We start from the raw sequence: 22,888 nt of genomic DNA on the forward strand, positions 1-22,888 counted from the left end.
CTGAGAATCCCACCAGGGCTTAAGTGTGACAGGAACCAAACGGCTTGGCGGCATCAGGATTTAGGCAGCTTTGCATATGCCCACTGGCAGAAACATCGATGTCTATGCAGTTTAGGCACCTACTGGGGGAGGTGGTACCTGAGCAGTGGTTTTGTGAATGGCATTGGTGCCTAAATGTTGGACTTAGGTGCTTAAAGAGGCAGTTAGATAGATCCCTTTGTGGATCTAGCCCCAAGTACCTTTTTAGGTGCTATATAAATACTAAATATCACCTTGCTTTTTGCAGGTGCTGTATCCTTTTCTCCTGAAATATCAATGTGCTGACAACTCACTGAGGTGCCACTAGACTTGATTATTAAGTACAGAAATGACAACCACAAATTATGACTTTGCAAAAATATGATTGCTTTCTCATCTAAGGTTAAAGCACATGTTTACAAACTGGAATCTGAAGCACTGTTTGCAGACTGCAATCAGAGAAACATTTTGATTGAGTATTTATTACACACAGCAAATACCAAAAAAAAATCATGACTTTCATTTCCTGTAGAACAGATGTTTGCTAGCAATTTTAGACTAAACCTGAAGGAAGTATTGTGAACTCTTGAAGCTGGTGTTATACTTACTGCAACTGAGCATATTGCCAGGAAAAATGTTGAAGATATTTTTGAACATTGGTGAAAGAGAATTTGCATTTGTAACATTTATTGTGCACTGTAGGGTCAAGTGACTTAAAAGTAGTAATCACAATTTGCAAAAGGGGCTGGAAATATTGGGTTCCTCAATTTTTGGGTACCCATGTGATGCCTTAAAAGGATCTGCTTTTTAGGGTGATCCTTTTTAGGTTCCTCAAATTGGGCATCCCAAAACAGAGATACCCAAAATCACTTCTTAAATTTTAGGCCATTCAGTGTTCAACAAGTTCTGAGCCTCATCTCTGAGGCGTGAATGTCCTTCATTCCCACTTAAATCAATGGGAGCGGAAGGCTTGTAGCATTTGGCAGGAACCGCTCAATACTTCATAGAATTGGGGGCCTCCTTTGCTGAACGAGTTTGATCTCCTGCTCATGCGTCCATATAAAGCTGTTTCTCTTTGTTTCTTGCAGATGCGCTAATAAAATCCACTTACACTCACGCATCCAGAGGATTAGTTCAGTAAGTGGGGTACTGTTTGTTTGTGCTTATGCATTGCACTGAGATTTGAGATGATTGAAGATAGGCTGAGAGCAGCATATGGCACATTCTGAAGCCATGTAGCACGCACTGACCTGGGCTGAGTGGATAGATCTCATTATCAGCTCCGAAGAACAGATTCCGTGTCAGCTTGCGAGGATCAATTTTCTGAGGGGTGGAAGAAGCAGGACAGAGAGAGAACCTGCGACGAAGAAAATTCTCCTCCTTCATGGCATGAGCAGTAGGGGTTTTCTAAAAGGAAGGGACAGAAATAATAACAGTTAACGCCAAGACACAAGAAACCAAAGTTTCACAGACAGATGACTCTGCTTCTTCAGAGCTACCTAAGCAGAGCACTGATGCCATTTTTAGAATGCCAGAGAGCTATGCAAACAAACTGCTATATTAGGAGGAACAGCCAAATTCCTGTTCTTCTGACTCTTGGCCATTCATGAACGGTGGGGAAGTGGAGTGACACTGGTACAAACTCCCGTTCATGGATCCGGCCAGTGTAACATCCATTCCTTTACGAGGCTCTGAAGATAATTCCTAGGTAACAGTTACTTCCTGGACCTAGCAAGAGCAGAACACTGAATTGCTTTGCTACCTTTTTTAAAAAGCAGGTTCTGGCTTTAGGCGGCACTCACTGAGACCAGAGTCCAGTCTAGGGTATAAAGAGGAAGACTGCCAGGATGCTGATATGAGTGTCTTGAGCTGCACAGGGACCGAGCACCGGAAAGGCAGTGTCCTTCCTGCCCGATTTCTTCATACAGCACCTTTGAACAGCATCACATTTTCTTTCTAATGGCCATTAGATCAGCTTCAACTTTTGACCAATAGGGGTAAGCACTGCCCCTCTGTTGGGCTACAGAACAGCATTTATCTTCCTGAAAGCCTCCCTGCGCCTCAGTACAAAAGCTGGGTAGTGCTGTGCTATCTACCACCGCGCAGCTGAAGCACAGATTATCCTGACTGGAATTAAAGGTTTCTTTTATACCTTTCTGACAAGCAGTTCTTTTTCACCCATCACAATGGGGTATTATGATCATCGCCCTGATTTCTAGGCTTTACTCTCCCTCTGATGTGCAACTGGCGGCAGAGTTCTCATGAGCAGCGATGGGAGTTAACTTTGCCTTCAGGGTTTGCAGAAGGGAATACATAGTATGTTTTCTCTAACAGGATGAATTATTGCACGAGAAAGAGATCTTGGGGGAGACCCACTAGAATTTCAGGGCACTGTTTCCTGAAAAATGGCCTGTAAGTTTGCCCATCTCTTCATGCTGTGAAGTAATAATGTGCCAGCTCCTTGGTGCCGCTGAGGATAACACAGCGGAAACAGCTCCCAGCATGATTTAAAGCAGCCTAGGGGCTCTTTAAATTACACTGGCTGAAGTGATACCACATGGACCACTGGACTGGCTGAGGGTCATGGGGGATGCTGTGCACTCCAGCCTGCTACTGGGAAAACCGCCTCCCTGCACCTGAAACCCTCCCCACTCCATCGCTGATAGGAGAAGCCTCAACTGCCCCTTCAGGGGAGCTTTTCACTACTGAGGCAGTACAAAGCAGGCAGGGTGGGGGGCAAGAATCTAGCACAATGTGAGAAAACATCCTCTCGTATTTTGCTAGGGCTGTCTCTGGCACCTGCTATGTTGATCCATATAGGAAGCAATTACAATAATAATGTTTTTTGAGTTAAATAGCACTTACATGGCCAAAAGGTAAGTGTGAGCCAGGAATTTATTGGTGCCAACTGGTAATGGGCACCAGAGGGGGTGCATAAGGGTCTGGCATGTACAACCTAGTTCACCAAAGAGTGTCATGTGAGGTCTCAAATAAAAGCCAGTGTCACATGGGTCATAACTGCCATTGCAAAACACATGTAAGGATGTTATGTAAGGAGCTATGTATATACACTGAAAATTACGTTCTGAAAGTCTGTGTCTAGGGACTGGTCACCAGCAAAGGTAAAAAACGGGTTTTCTTTCAGACAAGAAATGTTAATCTATCCCGCTGTTTACATGTCAATTAGGTATTGTACGGTTCACAATGGGTCTTCTCTCACCAGTCTGAACTGAAAGCTAATGAAGGATTTTGTGAAAACATCAAAGAGAGGAAGGTCACAGGAAGAAGTAAACAGTGGAGGGGCCCGGGGCGGGGCAGGGGGGGAAGGCGTGCACATCAGAGGTCTGCTCATGTATATTTGGTGGACATAGAAGACACTCTGGCATCCTTCAGCTAGGAAGTAAGCGGGGTGAGTTTGCTTCATGAAAAAGGGGGTCTCATCCAGACTTCGTTGAAAATGCTGGTGAAAACTTTGGGTGAGATAAGCTTCTTTAGACAGCGAGCTGGACTTGTTAGTTAAAGTTTAATCTCTAGAAAGCGTGATCTTCTTTATACATTACCATTTGCTTCCACTCTTCATACTCACTGTCATTTGAACCCCTGGTCTTTGATAATCAGTTTATTCTTGTTTGCACTATAAATATATCTAAGAGCTGTGTGTTTAACAGAGCTTTGTTCCAAGGGATAAGAAATAAATTGCGGTGTATTATTCCTTTCAGGGAGCAGCAGGCCTGGTAATTCTGTGCCAGTTCAGTGGGTACGGGGCTGGACACTAAAGGGAACATAGGGAGGAGTTGGGCCTAATGCTCCCCTGTAGAGAGAGTGAGGCCTGGAAGGCAGTGCTTGTGTTGCCTGAGGCTGGTGGTTTAAGGGAACTCATGCATAGACCAGACTTTCTTCACACTTAGGGCAGGTGGTGACGAGGTGTCTCACAATCCTGGGGAGTGTCACAGTAAGAAAGATGTTTCCTTTCTTCCCCATGGACCAATTTTAGGGCATGTGAACCAAATTTACTATGCACTATTACAGTGGTTCTCAAAGCCAGTCCACCGCTTGTTCAGGGAAAGCCCCTGCCGGGGCCGGACTGGTTTGTTTACCTCCCGCGTCCGCAGGTTCGGCCGATCGCGGCTCTCACTGGCCGTGGTTTGCCGCTCCAGGCCAATGGGGGCTGCAGGAAGCAGCACGGGCCAAGGGACGTGCTGGCTGCCCTTCCCGCAGCCCCCATTGGCCTGGAGCAGCGAACCGCAGCCAGTGGGTGCCGCGGTCGGCCGAACCTGTGGACGCGGCAGGTAAACAAACCGGTTTGGCCCGGCAGGGGCTTTCCCTGAACAAGCGGCAGACCGGCTTTGAGAACCACTGCACTATTATATGCATTTTTACAGAAGCAAGGGCAGTGTCATCCAGAACAATGAGTTCAGTGTTGATCTTGAGTTCTAATCCCACCTTTTCCCCCTGACTCACTCTGTGATCACTTCACCTTTCTTGCCTTTAGTTTCCCCATCTGTAAAATGGGGATAACTTCATTTACCTCACAGACGATGAATTAAGGTCTGTACAATGCTTTGAGCATACAAAGTTCTCTAAACTGCTAAATATTATTGTTATTTACCCTTCTGCAAAGCGGATGTAAAATGCTAAGGAGTCACAGTAGCAGCATTTCATTGTGACTACTTTGCACGGGTATCCATGAACACAGTGGAGAATCAGTCCCAGTATTTGCTTTTGGGAGACAGAACAGCTCAATCTTAGATGGACCTGAGCCACAAAGTCCAGATCCAAACTGCTCCAAAGGTTTGAGAGAGTGCTGAGCCAGTGTTTCAGTTTGGGGCCCATTCAGATTGAGAGAATAATTGTATGGATGCTGACAGATCCATTTGTTGTGTAAATTTCTAATTCTGACTATAGAGTATTTGGGGAGTAACATTAAATTCAAAGTTAATTTAAATAAAAAGAAAAGGAAAATGCATCTATTCACTTATCACATGGAAAAATATTTAAAAATAACACGGGCTTAAATAACTCTTTTTAGAATACTCACACTGAGATATTTTCTGTCTCCATTCCCAGAAAGGCTGTCTGAACTTTCCACCTTTGGAATTGCTTTTAAGATGCCACAAGCAAAAGCAAACCCTTGGGATTTTCTCCCCAAATAACATTGGCCCAGACAGGCCAATTTTATCAAACTGAGCTACAAGAAACCATTCAGAAACATAATGTCCACCCAATGGAAAGAAGGCTAGGGAATAAGTGACAAGCTTTAACTCTATTTTCCATCTGTCTCTTATCACTTGTCCCTTTCACTGCAGAATTTCTCTTTGATTTTTTAATAGAAAGCTGAGAATGTGCATCGCTCCATCTCAGCAATAACACAAGAGACTCATTTCTAGAGCTGTGGGCCTGCTCCCATTGAAATCAATGGCAAAACTCCTACGGACTCCAATAGGAGCACTCTTCTGTATTTGCTTAGGCCAGGTGGAAAACATTTACTTTCAAAGTATTTGTCTACCGTATCTACATATTTATGATGACAATGGGGCACATGTTTTATACACTACTGTGTTCTTCATTTATTATTTTGCATCACTTAGCCACAGAAAAACTCTCATTATTATGAAGTTACTCTCTCTTTCTTCCTTATACTTATTGAGGGGACTTGTTTGCAGCAAGGACCATTCATGTCCCTGTCAGCTGTGGGAAGCTACTGGGTGACAGTGTACTAACAGGTTTCCCCCAGTGTACAATTTGTACAGGCTGTACCCTTTATTTATCACATCATAACCTTGCAACAACAACACATGTCCTTGTGACCATGAAGATTGATTCCTGTTATTCCCTCTAAATAGGGCTCCCTGACGCAAAGCATCTCCATTGCCTACTTCTTCAGAATGCAGCAACACATTTGTCCACTGGTTTGAACTCGTGATCGTATTCGCACACCACGCATTCTCTCTGCTGGCCTCCTTTCAAGTGATGGATTGGCTTCACATTGTCACTGTTGGTTTATAAAGCTCTTAAGGGTGTAGTCTGTAGTCCCTGGCTATATTTGAGACTTCACCCTTGAGCCTCATCCTGATAAGCATCTGTCCTCATGCACCATCTACCTTTTAGTGACCCCATCATTGCAACTTAAATTTGACAGGTGACAGGATCTTTTCTGTGTTGGACCCTAGGGTGTAGAAACTCTCTGCACCAGGTTCACTTCTTCCTTATTTTTGGTATAGTATAGAAGACAGATGTTGACTTGGGTTCTTAGAGTATGTCTACACTGCAATTAAAAACCTGCCGCTGGCCTGTGCCACCTGACTCAGGCTTGCAGAGCTCAGGCTAAGGGGCTGTTTAATTGTAGTGTAGATGTTCAAGCTTGAGCTGCAACCCGAGCTCTGGGACCCTCCCACCTTGCAGGATCCTAGAGCCCGTATTGCAGCAAAAGCCTGAATGTCTACACTGCAATTAAACAGCCCCTTAGCCCAAGTCCTGTGAGATCCAGTCAGCTTGCACGGGCCACCCATAGGTGTCTAATTGTAGTGTAAAATACCTCTAGATTTCATTTCTCAAGAATGTGAAGAGTTTGGTTCCCATGACGATTCCTCGGCAATGGGCTGAGATATGCAGACTTAACTTGCTAGAGGCAGAGAATTTTACTCCATTCCCAAGCTCAGTGCACAATGCAGTAGAAAAGTCACATGAAACGATTTTGTGTTTGTGTGTGTGTGAACACTTTATTGTTTGGGGTCATTCAAATTTCTTTAGCTAGTTGGGATTACATAATGTACTTGTAATTTTTATAGCTGTCCATATGTGCTCTCCTGCCTGTTTCTGTCTAGAGTTATATAGCGCTCCTGAGACCTCTGGGTAATACACACTTGCAGGCACCAGAGGCAATGTTTTCAGAACTGACCTGAGTGGGAACTACTGGGTGTTGAGCACATTTGAAAATCAGGCCCTAATTTAGGTGCCTAAATATGGATTTAGGATAGGGTTACCATACGTCCGTATTTTCCCGGACATGTCCGGCTTTTTAGTTCTTAAATCGCCATCTGGGAGGAATTTTTAAATATCTAAAAACATCCGGGAAAATAGGGACGTATGGTAACCCTAGATGGGAGTTGCCGGAGCCGCGGAGGGGGCTTGCAGGCTCTGGCAGCGCATAGAGAGCCCTCCCGCAACCCGACCCTAAGAGCCAGAGGGACCTGCCGGGGGGCGAGGGGGGGAGTCCCGGCGGTGCTTACCTGGGGCGGCTCCCAGGAAGCATCCAGCAGGTCCCTCTGGCTCCTCCTAGGGTCGGGTCGGGGGGCTCTCTGCGTGCTGCCGGCGCCTGCAAGCCCCACTCCACAACTCCAGCAGCTCCCATTGGCTCTTTTCCCGGCCGATGGGAGCCACAGAGCTTGCGCTTGTGGAGACCCTTGGCTGCCCCGATCCTAGGAGCCGAGCGGCAGGAGGGGTGAGTAGGCGAGTGGGGGGGTGGGGGATGAAGAGGCGAGTGGCGAGGGAGCCAGCAGTGGGCGGGGAGGGTGAGGGGGCTGGCAGTGAGCCAGCGGCAGGCGGAGGTTCTCAGGGCAGGCATGGGGGTTTCTGGCAGGGGAGTGAGGAGGTGAGTCGCAGGTAGCGAGCGGTGGCTGGGGGACTGAGGGGTGACTCAGCAAGCCAGCTGCGGGCCAGGGGGTGAGGAGGGGTGCGGTGGCGGGGCCGAGCGGCGATGGGGCGGGACCTGGGGCAGAGTGGGGGCGGAGCGGGGGTGGACTGTGGGCGGGGCTGACAGCACCCCAATGTGGAGTGTCCTCTTTTTTGAATATTCAAATATGGTAACCCTAATTTAGGAGGCTAATTTAGCTTTCTGCTTTTGAAAATCCTGGACAATGCATAAGGCTCTGTTACTCTAGTGCCACAGTGTGGAAGGAGAACTGAGGAATATTCATGTCATCTGATCTTTGCTGATCTTCTGGCCAGGAACTTTCCACTGATTTGTCCCTAGGCCTCATTTTCACTCCTCCTCAAAACTGCACAGGAAACTCAGGATGTGCGCCTCTTGCATGAGTTCCCAAATTCTGCCCATCCAACAGCAGTATTGCACTGGTTGCTCCATGTATGAGGTGCTTAGCACCCAGAGATCCAGAGCAGATTTTGCCCATGAGAGAAACTTTCACATATGGAACTCACTTTGCTTCCCACAAATGACATTCCAAACCCATTGCTACTTGAGAGGGGTCAAAAGAGGAATGGCAGGTGTGAAGCCCTTTGAATTTCAAAGGGAGTGGCTGGATTTCAATCTCCAAAACTAAACCCACCTCTATTGTTTTGGTTCCAGGTCAGATCCAACATTGGAAGAGGCCAGTTTTGTGGTTCGAATTTGGATGTGGGTGCAATTTCACAAGAACAAGTGATTCTGTGAGATTTCCACCATTCCAGATGACCAAAATCTAATTAAATCAGCTGCTCTCCTGAGATAGGGCAGGGCCTGGGTCCAAGAGGTATGGGTCAATGTCGATTAGCGCACACAGTCCTTTACTGGGCATGTTTTATATAATTTACTCCTGCCACTGTCCAGAATAATCTATATGAGATGGGAGTGGGGGCTGTGTTTAGACTGTAACCAATTCAGAACACAGGCTCATATTAATATTGCCTTTGCAGCACTGATGTATGACCATCTGGACCCAAAAATCAATTGGGGCCTGAATTTGGCCCTAGGATTTCAGCTGAAGAATATGCAACATCAGAAGGGAACTTCCAAGCACGAGCACTCTTGTTTTTTGGGCCTGAACCAAACACCTTGGATTTGAACATTACATGATTGCTATTGGTTTTATGGGGAGTTGAATTATTTTGAAATCCTAGCCCAGATCTAGATATGTATTTTGGAGCTTGCTCCAAGCTGAAACAACCCCCTAGTTTTGAAAATATGGAGAGTTGGTTTCAAAATCTAGATCAGATTAATAGATTTTAAGGCCAAATGGGACCCTTATGAACATAGCCTGATTGCTTGTGTAATACAGGGTGAAGAATTTAACACAGTAATTCCTGCATCAAGCCCATAACTTTTAGTTGAACTACAGCACATATTTTGGAAAGACATCTAAACTTGATTTAACGACTCCAAGTGATGGAGAATCCACCACATGTCTAGGTAAGCTTTACTAATGGTTAATTATCCTCACTTAAAATTTACACCCTATCTCTAGCCTTAATGTATCCAGCTTTAGCTTCTAGACATTGGAACTTGTCAGGTCTTTGGTAGATTAAAGAGCCCTCTACCGTATTTTGTAGGTCAGGCCACTTAAAACATCCTTGGAATTTGTTAACATTATAGATGACAATTTCCTAACTCATAAAAAGTTGCAGCCAGCATGGGGAAATTCTTTATTAGGCCTTGTCCTAACAGGTCAAGAGGAACTGATCACAGAACTAAAAATTAATGGGTAGCTTAGGTACAAGAGATCATGACTTGATCACATTTATAAATGTGTAAGCAGAATAAAGACACACACACACACACACACACAGTGCTTTACTAGGGCTAATTTCACAAAGCTGGAAACAATTATGAGCCAAATCAGCTGTTAGGAAGAATTTTTCAGAAAAATATGAATGATAATTGGGAATCATTTAAGAACACCATACTAGATGTCCAAAAATCAGAACCCCACAATTGAGGAAGAAGGGCTGTCTTGGTTTAAAAAACCGACCTAGTTAGAGGGGAAGCAGAGGCAACAATGGAAGAAAGGGGAAGTTGACAGTAATTAATATAAATCAGAAGTTAGTAATTATATAAAACTGATAAGGAAAGCAAAGGGACACAAGGAAAAATCTATGGCCAGCAGAGTGAAGGACAATAAAAAGGAGTTTTTAAAATATATTGGGAACAAAAAGAATCCTGACAATGGCATTGTCCATTACGAGCTGGAAATGGTAGAATTATCAATAATGATAAAACAAAAAAGGCAGAAGTGTTCAATAAATATTTCTGTTTTGTATTTGGGGGAAATAACAGATGACATAGACTCATCTGATGGTGATGATAACCCTTTTTCCACTCTACTAATATCTTTGGAGGATGTTAAACAGAAGCTACTAAAGTCAGAACTTTTTAAATCAGCAGGTCCAGATAACTTGAACCCAAGAATTTTAAAAGAGCTGGCTGATAGCTTGCTGGACCATTAATGTTGATTTTCAATAAGTCTTCGAGCACTGGGGAAATCCCAGAAGACTGGAAGAAAGCTAATGTTGTACCAATTTTTTAAAACGGTAAATAGAATGACCCAAGTAACTATAGGCCTGTCAGACGGACATAGCTCCTGAGCAAGATAATGGAGCAACTGATACAGGACTTGATTAATCATTAAAAGGGAGTAATGTAATTAATGCAAATCAGCATGGGCTTATGAAAAATAGATCCTGTAAATCTAACTTGATTTTTTTTATGAGATTACAAGTTTGGTTGATAAAAGTAATACTGTTGACGTAGGATACTTGTATTTCTGTAAGGCATTTGACTTGGTATCACACAACATTTGATTAAAAAACTAGAACAATATAAAATTAAATATAAAATATGAAATTAAATGGGTTAAAAACTGGCTAACTGATAGGTCTCAAAATGTCATTGTAAATGGGGAATTGTCATCAATCATGAGTGTTTCCAACGGGGTCCCACAGGGATCAGTTCTTGGTCCTATGCCATTTGCCATTTTTTATCAAGAAAACATAAAATCATCACTGATAAAAGTTTGCAGATGACACAAAAATTGGGAGAGTAGTAAATAATGAAGAGGACAGGTCAGTGATACAGAGTGATCTGGATCACTTGTTAAACTCTGTGCAAGCAGCTAATATGTATTTAAATATAGCTAAATGCAAATGCATACATCTAAGAACAAAGAACATGGGCCATACTTACACGATGGTGGACTCTATCCTGGGAAGCAGTGTCTCTGAAAAAGATTTGTGGGTCATGGTGGATAATCAGCAGAACATCAACTCCCAATGTAAAACTGTGGCCAAAAGAGCTAATGGGATCCTAGGATGCATAAATAGAGGAATCTCAAAGAAGAGCAGAGAGGTTATTTTACCTCTCTGTTTGGCATTAGTGTGACCACTGCTGGAATACTGTGTCCGGTTCTGCTGCCCACAATTCAAGAAGGATGTTGATACACTGGAGAAGGTTTAAAGAAGAGCCACAAGAATGGTTAAAGGATCAGAAAACACCTTCACGTGCTAGACAAAGAGCTCAATCTATTTAGCTTAACAAAAGGAAGGTTAAGGGTGACTTGATTACAGCCTATATCTACATAGGAACAAATATTTAATAATGGGCTCTTCAATCTAACAAAGAAAGGTAGAACATGATCCAATGGCTGCAAGTTGAAGCTAGACAAATTCAGACTGGAAAGACTATGTAAATTTTTGACAATGAGGGTAATTAACCAGCAGAACAATTTACCAAAGGTCATGGTAGATTCTCTATCACTGGCAATTTCTAAACCAAGATTGGAGGTTTTTCTAAAAAATACATTCTAGGAATTGTTTTGCGAAAGTTCTGTAGTCTCTGTTATACAGAAGGCCAGACTAGATGATCATAGTAGTCCCTTCTGGCCTTGGAAGCTATGAATCTCCAGCTTTCCACCATGTTCTTGACCATAAAGATGAGGGAAGAGAAATACAGAGAATATTGACAGCACTGCTCCTAAATAGAATAGTTTTCAAGGTTGCCCATTAGGTGTCAGTAGCTCTTTAAGAGAGTCAACATAAAATTAATGGGAGCTGTGTACCTGGTTCCCAATGTCCAGGGCTTGAACAAGGGGAAACACCCCAGTCACCAAACTAAACCCACTGAACCAAACTCTTATAAAATAGAAGGCAATGAACATGACAGGACCTGGTGTGCCTGGTGCTGTCTTTAGTCCATAAATAAGTTCACCAGTGAGTACAAACCAATGAAGAGGCAAACAAGTAAGAATACTGCATAGGCTGTTCAGAGGTGCTGAATGCCCACAGCTTCCCTTGAACTGAATGGGAGCTGTCAATGCTCAGCATCTCTGAACAGCAGGCCCATTTTGGGTGGTCAGGATGACTGCTATATTTATACTAGATAAACAATGGCACACGCATGTGCAGTGAAGCCCTCCGTGATGCACATGGTGCCTTCTGCACCTGTGGAGGAAGATGGCAGAAGGTTTCAGCTTTTAGCATCAAGCTAGGCAGCTCTGTCTTCACACTTTCTGGGTTGCTGATATGTAATTACCAAGTAGCTAGACACTGCACGGACATTATGCTGTCCATACTTTGTGCTAACTGGTGGGTAGATTGGTTTGCTTACTGTCATTTACAGGGTTTAAAATAGATTGGAAATATGCACATCCCTATAAATAGTTAATTAAAGGTCTGGCATAGCCTTTCCTGACTGCGTTAGTGAAAGGGGAGTATTTGATTTTATTCAAGACTTGTTTCAAGCAATGTTCTCTTTTTCTGGTGATTAAATTTTCTCAGATATTAAATTAAACTATATATTCAGTCTCTAGAATCTGCATTGAAAAGGAAGATGAAATGTAAAGAAGATGACATTTCCTGATTCAATTAACTCTAGGAGGCAAAATTTCCATGTTCAAAAAAGCAGGGCAGATTGTTAGCTTATGCATTTTTGCTATTATAGACCCATCAGAATAAAGATTCAGAATAGTCACAAACCAGAAAACAGTGAGCTATATCTCCAGCTGGTGTAAATCGTCGTAGCTATTATGACTTTAATTGATCTTTGCCAATTTACATCAGCTATAGCAGTGTGACCAATGTTAAATGTCCCTGAATTCCACTTCAGGATGCTATTCCTAAAATATATGTCTAGCTACAGGATAGAAAATTGGAGAAATGTCCACCTAATCACAGCTCAATAAAAAGAAAGGTGTAGTACAGTGAATTCTGCCTCCCCAGGCAAATTCTCCTCAATTAATCCACCTGTTTGGGTGGAAATATGGCAAAGTACACACCTGATAGCAGAAAAAAGAAATCCAGCATATTGCAGATTACACATAGCCTTTTGTGATCCTGTACCATACTTTGGAGACCTGAACAAATAAAGTTTTATAACAAGTTTCAACACAAGCTGCAGCAGGTTGGGTACAAGTCAGAACATGCCATCTGGACACTTAAGCTTGCATACAGTATGAGATGCATACCAAGGAGATGAAACTTGTTTGATTTTTCAAGCTTGGGATCTAAACTCTTGCATATATGTGAGATTTGTCTATTTGCTGTCTGTGGCAGGGTGCTGCTGCAAACACACCTAATCAGCCCCTGCCATGCCAGCCCCAACCAAGGGGGATAGATTGAGGCTGGTTGAAAAGCCTTTTGTCTGCCTGGCGATTGGCAACCCCTGCCATCCTGATAGGCAGGAGTTACAAAGGCTGGGAAGGAGCCAGAAGGAGGGAGGCAGCCAGAGAGAGAGAGGTCAGTCAGGGAGGAAGGTGGACGCCCTCTAGTTGGTTACTGACCCAGTCTGCAGTAGGGGAGAAACCTGTAAGGATTGTATATAGTTGGACACTGGTGGTAGGAAAATGCTTAAAGAATAAAGGACACGGGTGTTGCACAGAACTGAAGTCTCCCTGGACTTATTTGGGAGGGCAACTGGGCCCCAAAGAAGAGGGGCCAGCCATGCACCCTGTGACACTGTCACATACCAACACACTGGATTGTACAAGTAAAACCCGTTTCTCCCAGCTAGGATGTTCAGAGTCATTCCAACTGTGGAAAGATTTATAAGCAGCCAAGGAAAATTGAATCTTTGAGACTGTCTTTTGATCAACACTCTTCTTCTAACAGCAGTGGACTACCTTCCTCACAAGTTATCACAGTTTAGGAGTTCCTCTTAATACAGATTATATTACTAGAATCCAGGTAAATTAATTACAGTAAACCAGACCCTCAGTTGGTGTCAATCAGCATAGCTCCATTCCATGACAACTGGCCTCACCTGAGTATCTGGCCCATTGTATTTACACTGAGATTATTTTCATTCAGGTAATAAACTTTGCAGATATATGAATTTTAGCGATAATTACAAGTATCAGAAAGCAAAACCACAATGTAATTGTATGGTAATTACATGTGACCGACCACTTTCACGTATAACCGGCTCAATGTTACAGCTCAGGTTGTAACGAGGACTCGTTTTTTTAAAGATGTATCATATACCTTGGGAATTAGCTCAGTCATCAGATAATTGGCTAGAGCCACTTGGAAACTGTTCATGTCTAGTATGGCTTGACCCTGAAGAACATCTTATGAATCACCTTTGGATTGGATAAACATTTACTATTAGTAGGCACTAAACTGATACCAAAGCAATATGGGACTCGGCTTTAGATGACAGAACAGCTTTCCCTTTCCTTTGATTTATCATTGTATCAGTAGTACTATTTCTGGTTTCATGCTGGGAAACGTATTGCTTTTCAAGCTATGTCTTTCCACTTGTTGTGTCCTACTTTCTGTTCATTCAGACAACTTTTACTCCCTGGACCTCTTTCCCTTAGCATAGACATTTTAAATCCAGCTTTAATGATGTGAAGCAGGAAGAGGAAGAAGAGAGAGGAGGACAGAAATAACCTTCTCACAACTGCTACTCTTATGACACTTGGTACCACACACCTCCCTAGTCATCCTGTGCAGAACTGGGATCCAGTGGCTTGAAGTAGTGTCGTCAGGGGACATAGTTTGATGAAAACAAAATCAGGAATGAATCCTATGCACATTTCCTTTAACATGTTCCTGACTAGGCCAGGACAGCAGCCTAAGGCAATCAGTTTTATCAGTGTGATGACAGAAATCTGGAAGAATCAGCCAAAAGTGAATCTCACTGAAGACCGCCCAGGTGGCATCCCATTTTAAGTATTAATTACAGTCTGACCTTAAGCGGGTGGGATGAAAGGGATGAAGAACACCGCAGCGGACCTTATTTTAAATGGCAGGTTTCAGAGTAGCAGCTGTGTTAGTCTGTATCAGCAAAAAGAACAGGAGTACTTGTGGCACTTCAGAGACTCACAAATTTATTAGAGCAAAAGCTTTTGTGGGCTACAGCCCACTTCACCGATGAAGTGGGCTGCAGGCCACGAAAGCTTATGCTCTAATAAATTTGTGAGTCTCTAAGGTGCCACAAGTACTCCTGTTCTTATTTTAAATGGATCTAATGTATTTACAGTAAATGTTAACTAAATGATCATCCTTTGTTTTGCCTTGAATTATTGCCATTTCCTCAGTGAACATTACACTGGGAGTTTATTGCTTATCCTTTCTAAGAATTAGAGCTGGGTTTGGAGGGGTCATTGGAATGAATGCTCCAGGGCTTTTACATCCACTTTTTCATTTCCTCTGACCTTTCAACATGTAAATTGATTGTTGTGCAGAAACCCATTAATTTAACAAAGCACATTACATTTTCCACTTGCATTATGGGACACATTCCTGACTTAGCAATTTTACTGGTTGTCCTTTTGCTAACTGCAGAAATCATACCTCAATTATCACAATTAAAGCTAGTATATCTGCTTTAATCACTTCTCCTCATAAAAGGGTTCATCTGCAGGGTTCTGCCCTTTAGAATATCACTGACAATACAGCCTGTCTAACAAACTACTCCAGAATGGCGAGGTGGTTTATAGATACCTTTCACTTGATGTTGGTAACAACTTTCTCTATTATCTTTCTTCTACATCCTTCATTTTATTTTCAGCCAATTGAGCTTTTTATTAATGTCTTTCAGGCCCTGATTCAGGAAAGCACTTCAGCATATGCTTAATTTTATGTTCCAGAACATGATTAATGTTAAGCATGTGCTTAACTGCTTTCCTGAATCAGATCCTTAGTTCTTTATTCCTGTGTTATATGTTGACCAGAACACAACTAAAAATGTTGACAATCAAACCACTCTCAGTATAAATCATGAATCTGAATATTTTTTCATTCCACTCATCCCTTATCCATAGGCTACTGTTCGGCATAAGTTAACCCGTGATCTTAACTTGACTTTTACTTTAAATATATGCAATTTTAATAATCAAAATGCAAATTACTAATGCCCCCACATATGAACCACCAAAATAACACATACAACCAAGAAAACCCATAATGCTATTGGATGAATAATGCAAATGTGATCCCAAGCGGTCTGTTCCAACTTTACACACTTTTATGGGTTCTTGAAAACAGTTTCCAGTAATATGGTTATGACAGGAAGTGTCAGTAAGGCATAAATGTGTGGGGTGCTTTTTTAACAGCAGTAAACTCATTCACTGTTGCACCGCACTTAGTGTAGTTATTTGCCCTAGTGCAAAGTAAGTGGGTGTAATGTGCTACAAATGAAGAAGGGTAGAGGTTAACACCAGCTTTGCATTCCTGTAAATGACTATGCAAGACGATAGTCAACAGTGAATCATGCCCAATATATTAATTTCAGTCAAACATAGATTATCCAGACTCCAGTTAAACTGAAACTCTTGGTTACCCAAAGGTCAGATAAGTCTCCCAAGGTTGAAGTGTGACTCTTAAGAAGCCCTAAATTCCACAACAATGGAATACAGAGCTATCTGGCCTTGGGGAAATCTGCTTTCTGAGTGAACTGGCGTGTATGATCTGGAATCTAAACTCAGGGTTAGGGAAGCATGCACATAGATTTCAAAGCTTGTTGGGCTCAATTATCTGAACCCCGGAGACTGTGAAAGTTATAGGAGTCCAGTGAGACTTTTGGATAATCAGATCTGTACTGTACGCTATTTCAAATTAAGATGTCTGGAAGAATTAGATTTTATTCTTCTGAAGAATCTATTTATGCTGTATTAGGATACGGATACATGTATTCACTTAAAAACCTAGCTGGAACTTGCAAAACACTGGTAAAGAAGAAAGGCTGCATTTATTGAAGGATTAGAGTTGGGTGAATAACAAAAATAATCTTTGGATTTTTTTTTTTAATGAATTTGTTTTGAATATGTTTATGCTCCTGCCAGCCTTGCTTTCTGCAATAGAGTTTACTGGTACAAATGTTCAAAAAGGGCAAATTCCAGTACTGGTACAGCTAGCATGTCCATGCAATCAAGGAACAGAAACCACATCATGTGACTCACATGGCCAAACGCAACCAAACTATACAGATCAATATAGTACATTTATTACCCATCAAAAAAGAATTTTTTTGAAAAGCTATCAATCAAATACATTTAAATAACTAATACATTTGAGAAAAATATTTTGCTTATGGGTATTCTGCAAACAAGAAAAAAAAGAGGCGAGTGTTTAGAATAAGTTGTTTACTGTGAATTATTGTTCAGCTTTAAAAGAGATACAGTTTAACTTGGGATGAATCCTAAGGGACGCTGGGAAAGACATTAGATACATTGCAAAATTAATCACCTTTTTTAAACCCATTTGAAGAAACAATCTTGAAAATGGTTTTAGTAACATAGTTATGCTGGCCAGCATAGACGAGAAATATCTATATTAAATGGTCATTGTAAACGATTCTTGAGACTAGATAATGATGGCCTGGTCTTGAGCAATTTTCAGCAACCACTTTTTATAACATTGTGTCTATGCACACCTATGCCTGTGTTACCTGAAACTATTTTTCAGCAATGTTCTTGAGAGTAGCTTAAGACCTCTGCTAACTGATTAGGGCAGATGAGGCTCAAACACCCGGGACCTGGATCTGCGCCTCTATTGTCTTGTTTGGCTAATAACATGTGTTCTGCTTTTTTATTTTCTTAAATTAAAACATCATTGAAGTGTAATACAAGGATTCATATGGATAGTGCAACTGACCTTAGGCACTCTGTTTAAAAAGGGTCATTACTCTTGCATTGCTATTATGGGAAATAGCCAATTGTTTACTTTAGAGTGATAGATACTATTCTGACTCATATGAAGTTAGATGGGCCATTCAAAATAATGACTACAGGTCTGATCCTTCATCCACTGAAGTAAATGACAACACTCCCACTGACTTCAATGAGTGCAGGATTCAGCCCCATATGCGCTTTCTGAAATCAGTAACTGACTATAAAAATGACCTAAGAGTTGAAGGGCTTGATCCTGCACCAATTAAATAAATAGGCGCTTTACTGATGATTTCCGTGGGCACAGGATCAGGTCCAAAGTGCAAAGCACTGAATGCACGACTCAAAAAATGTCTTGTCAAAACCTTTTTTCCATCTGACTTTTTTAATGTCAGTACCATTGTTGATAATTCTTTCCACCGGGGAAATTATTATTTGAAGTATGTGCTGTAAATGTGACACTCAATATCTATTTAGTCTAGCTTTGCCCTTTTCATCTTGGGTGGATTTATTGAATAATTAGCAAGTTTCCAAACCTGATTAACAGTATTAATGAGCTGGGTAGCTGGTAAACTACATCCACTTTTGACACACTGACCCTTCCAACAATTATCCACGATTCAATATACACATCCATTGGAGACTACCTCTTTTACAGTCCCCAATGCCCTGCATTTGTTATACCACTAACAATTATCAGTAGCATCCACTGTCTTTCAGCAGCAACCCTTTTAAAGAGCAGTTGACTATATAAAAATGGGACCTTCCTACTGAACAGATCTTATTATTTGTATTATGGTAGTACCCCAACTGAAATTTGGGCCCCATCTTGTCAACTGCATAAACATATATTGAGATCTTATAATGTATAGAAACGCTCTCTGAATGTATCACACTCGTCTTAATTTAGGGCCAGGCTATGATATGCTTACTCATGCTGAATAGCACCTTACTCCTCAAGTACTCCGTTGACTTTAACGGGATGTCCGTCGTATAAGAAGCTATACAGATTAGAACAGAACTCATAGGGAAGGTACTATTCAATGTGAGTGAAGTTACCACAATCTGGCCCATGGTAACTATAACACATTTTTTGAGGGTTCCTATTATTTATTGTTGTTCCTGTTCTGCAGCAGGGCCAATGCCGTTAAAAAAGTGAGCTGGAGTTTATTTCTCCATGTGCAACATCAACAGAATTGTTTACTAAGGGTATGGCTACGCTGCAATCAGAGTTATGGTTGTACCTTCAGTAAACTTACCCATACTAGCTTTAATGTAGCTAAAACTGATAAAAGTTGCAGTGAAGACACAGTGGTATGGGCTCCAGTGCAGGTTGTAAAAGCCTGTTCATAATCCTGATTACATATTCACATTGCTAGCCGGCATCTTCACTGCTATTTTCAGCTGTGTTAGCTAGACTAAAGCTAGCATGGGTATGCTGACCCGAGCTGCAATTACTCCTCCACTTGCAGCGCAGACATAGCCTAAGTTTCGAATTTTAACACCAGTGCAAACCCATTGAAGACAACTGTGTGATACAGATGTCATTGAGGGAAGAATTTGGCCTTCAGAATAGTTATTATTGGTGCTGATGATGATGCATGGGAAGAAAAGAGCCCAGCCAAGGTTGAGTCTGCCAATTTGCAAAAATACTTTTAATTTTCAAACCGAATTTGTCTCTGGAAATCATTGAGAGACAAACATTGAGTGATAATAAATTTGGGATCCACAATACCATTTTCACATGGTCACTTCTCAGAGGAGAAATGCATTTTAAATCTTGATTGTGATATTGTTGCTTATTTCAGAAGACATTTCACTTGTGGTTTTGCACAGATTTACTGAATGCCTTGGATATAGTCTATGTTTGCATAGTATAGACTATGCATCCATCCATTCATCTCCTCAAAAAGACTGGTTTTTGCGGGCCTAATTCTGTTCTCATTCACGCTGGTACAACTCTGGAGTAACGCCACTGCTATCAATGCAGATTTGCAACAGAGCAACTGAGAACAGAATTGGGCTCCGTCATTTGTGGGAAATGCTCTCCTATTTGGCTGAGTTGTGGCTGGCAGGCCCTTAGAGTGGTGATTGGTACCATCTGTTCATTGACTTTGTTTAGAAGTTTTCTTTCTGTGGTCATAGTTCTGGGCCCAAGACTGCATGCCAGTAGGACTACACAAGCGAGTAAGAGTTTGCTGGTTCAGGCCCTCTGTTAGTAGCTCTTCAATTCTCACTGACTTCTGTGGAAGTTGAATGAGCAAAGCCCCCAGTAGGACTGGGCCCCTGATTAATAATGAGTATAGGTCAAGTGCTAGCTGGGAAATAGCGGATACATAAGTCATGTGGAAACATTTTTTTTTTTAAATCCAGGAATGACAAATTAACAAAGTTGCCTTATCTTAAACCCATTGAACTCTTAACCCCATAACAGAACTAGCTTCTTTGGTCACACAATTATGTCATTTTCAAAGAACCCAAAACTTCAGGGTCATTTTTGCCTTGCATTTTTCTTTAAAAGAACATATGAACAACATCATTACCGCTACACATTGTTATCTAAACAACATAATAAGAAAGTATCCCCTCTTAAAGGAAGGATCCTACTTTATGCTTTAATGGCATTTAATGAAAACAGAGTACTGCAAAACTCACTCATGGCTCTCTGCAATACCCACCTTCGCTTTCATATAATTAAATATAGGAGAGATTACGCCTCATATCTAGGCTCCTAGCACACCATTACTGGGAAATACCAACCTCATTTTAAAACCTGTTTACATGCTTAATAATGTCTTCCTAGCACCATCCTAGTTGTTGTTGTTTGTAAAGCATTCTTCCCTTGTAACAAGTTATATTCAGAAAAGGCCAGATGTGGACTGTCATAAATATAAAAGGAAGGGTATACAGTATACAGTACTATAAAATCCCTCCTGGCCAGAGGCACAAAATCCTTTTACCTGTAAAGGGTTAAGAAGCTCAGGTAACCTGGCTGGCACCTGACCAAAAGGACCAATAAGGGGACAAGATAGTTTCAAATCTGGGGTTAGGGGGGAGAGAAAGGTTTTGGTCTGTCTGTTCTGTGTGCTTGCCGGACACAGATCAAGGAAGCAAGTAATCCAACTCCATTAGAATTAGTAAGTACTAGCAAGGGAATGCGTTAGCTTATTTTTGTTTTGGCTTGTGATTTTCTCTCTGCTGAGAGGGAGGTGTATTCCTGGTTTTCTTTTTGTAACTTTAAAGTTTGGACCAGAGGGAAATCCTCTGTTTTCGAATCTGATTGCCCTGTAAGATTATCTTGCATTCTAATTTTACAGAGGTGCTTCTTTTACCTTTTTTCTTTCTAATAAAGTTCTGTTTCTTTTAGAATCTGATTTTTTTTGATGTTCTAAAAAAACCCAAGGTTGGTCTGTGCTCATCTTGTTTATTCTCAAGCCTCCCCAGGAAAGGGGGTGTGGGGGCTTGGAGGGGATATTAGGGGGGAGTAGGAACATCAAGTGGTCCTTTCCCTGAGTTTGTCTAAATCACTTGGTGGTGGCAGCGTTACCTAATCCAAGGTAAAAGAGAGAATTTGTGCCTTGGGGAGTTTTTAACCTAAGCTGGTAGAAATAAGCTTAGGGGGTCTTTCATGCAGGTCCCCACATCTGTACCCCAGAGTTCAGAGTGGGGAGAGAACCCTAACACTCAAATCTAGGCTCCCAGCACACCATTACTGGGAAATACCAATCTCATTTTAAGACCTGTTTACATGCTTAATAGTGTCTTCCTAGCACCATCCTAGTTGTTGTCATTTGTAAAGCATTCTTCCCTTGTAACAAGTTATATTCAGAAAAGGCCAGATGTGAACTCTCAAATCCTGTTGACTGCATTGGGATTTGAAGGCGTTCACAATTTGCAGGTTCAGACCCAAAGGCAGCAAGGCGGCAGTACAATGCAAACACACAGCAGGAATGCTAAAAATATCAGGGGGACAACATTGAAAAAAGAGAGTACAAGTGCTGTGCAGTCTCACAAAAATTTCCCAGGGCATAGATCAATTCAAGATCATTCACAGGGACTTTGGCTTGATCTGAAAATATGGCAAGTTATCTTTTGTGGATGTATTTTCCCCCAGGTTTTCTTCTCAGGAACTCCCTGCCACACCAAAGTCAAAGCAGCTGAGACAACAGCAAATTTTTAATTATAAATCTCCCATCAAAATGTCCTGTATATTTCATCCATGCACCTCGCTTCATAGAATCGTAAGACTGGAAGCGACCTCGAGAGGTCAATTTAGTCCAGTCCCCTGCACTCATGGCAGGACTAAGTATTATCTTAGACCATCCCAAACAGCTGTTTGTCTAATCTGCTCTTAAAAATCTCCAAGATGGAGATTCCACAACCTTCCTAGGCAATTTATTCAGTGCTTATTTATTATTTATCAGTGCTTAACCACCCTGACAGGAAGTTTTTCCTAATGTCCAACCTAAACTGCCCTTGCTGCAATTTAAGCCCATTGCTTCTTTTCCTATCCTCATAGGTTAAGAAGAACAGTTCTTCTCCCTCCTCCTTGTAACAACCTTTTAGGTATGTGAAAACTGTTATCATGTCCCCTCTCAGTCTTCTCTTCTCCAGACTAAACAACCCCATTTTTTTCAATCTTCCCTCATAGGTCATGTTTTCTAGACCTTTAATAATTTTTGATGCTGTTCTCTGAACTTTCTCCAATTTGTCCACATCTTTCCTGAAATGTGGTGCCCACAACTGGACACAGTACGCCAGTTGAGGCCTAATCAGCGTGGAGGAGAACATAAGAATTACTTCTTGTGCCTTGCTTACAACACTCCTGCTAATACATCCCAGAATCATGTTCGCTTTTTTTTGCAACAGTGTTACACTGTTCACTCATATTTAGCTTGTGATCCACTATGACTCCCAGATCCCTTTCCACAGTACTCCTTCCTAGGCAGTCATTTCCCATTTTGTATGTGTGCAACTGATTGTTCCTTCCTAAGTGGGGTACTTTGCATTTGTCCTTATTGAATTTCACCCTATTTACTTCAGACCATTTCTCC

The 22,888-nt window shown here is 41.8% G+C and overlaps 1 protein-coding gene across 8 annotated transcripts in view; it reads right to left on the bottom strand.

Annotated features, from left to right (window-relative positions):
* OSBPL5 (oxysterol binding protein like 5) overlaps nucleotides 1-22,888 on the bottom strand; it is a 219,860-nt gene that overhangs the window by 99,219 nt on the left and 97,753 nt on the right. For all 8 annotated transcript variants that reach the window (XM_043548818.1, XM_043548817.1, XM_043548816.1 and 5 more), the window contains one exon: nucleotides 1,269-1,425. In XM_043548818.1, the coding sequence (XP_043404753.1) occupies nucleotides 1,269-1,425 (157 nt within the window). Of the gene's footprint in view, nucleotides 1-1,268; nucleotides 1,426-22,888 lie in introns of those variants that run through there.

Source organism: Chelonia mydas, chromosome 6 (genome assembly GCF_015237465.2).
Source record: "Chelonia mydas isolate rCheMyd1 chromosome 6, rCheMyd1.pri.v2, whole genome shotgun sequence".
In the NCBI taxonomy this organism is placed as follows: Eukaryota; Metazoa; Chordata; order Testudines; family Cheloniidae; genus Chelonia; species Chelonia mydas.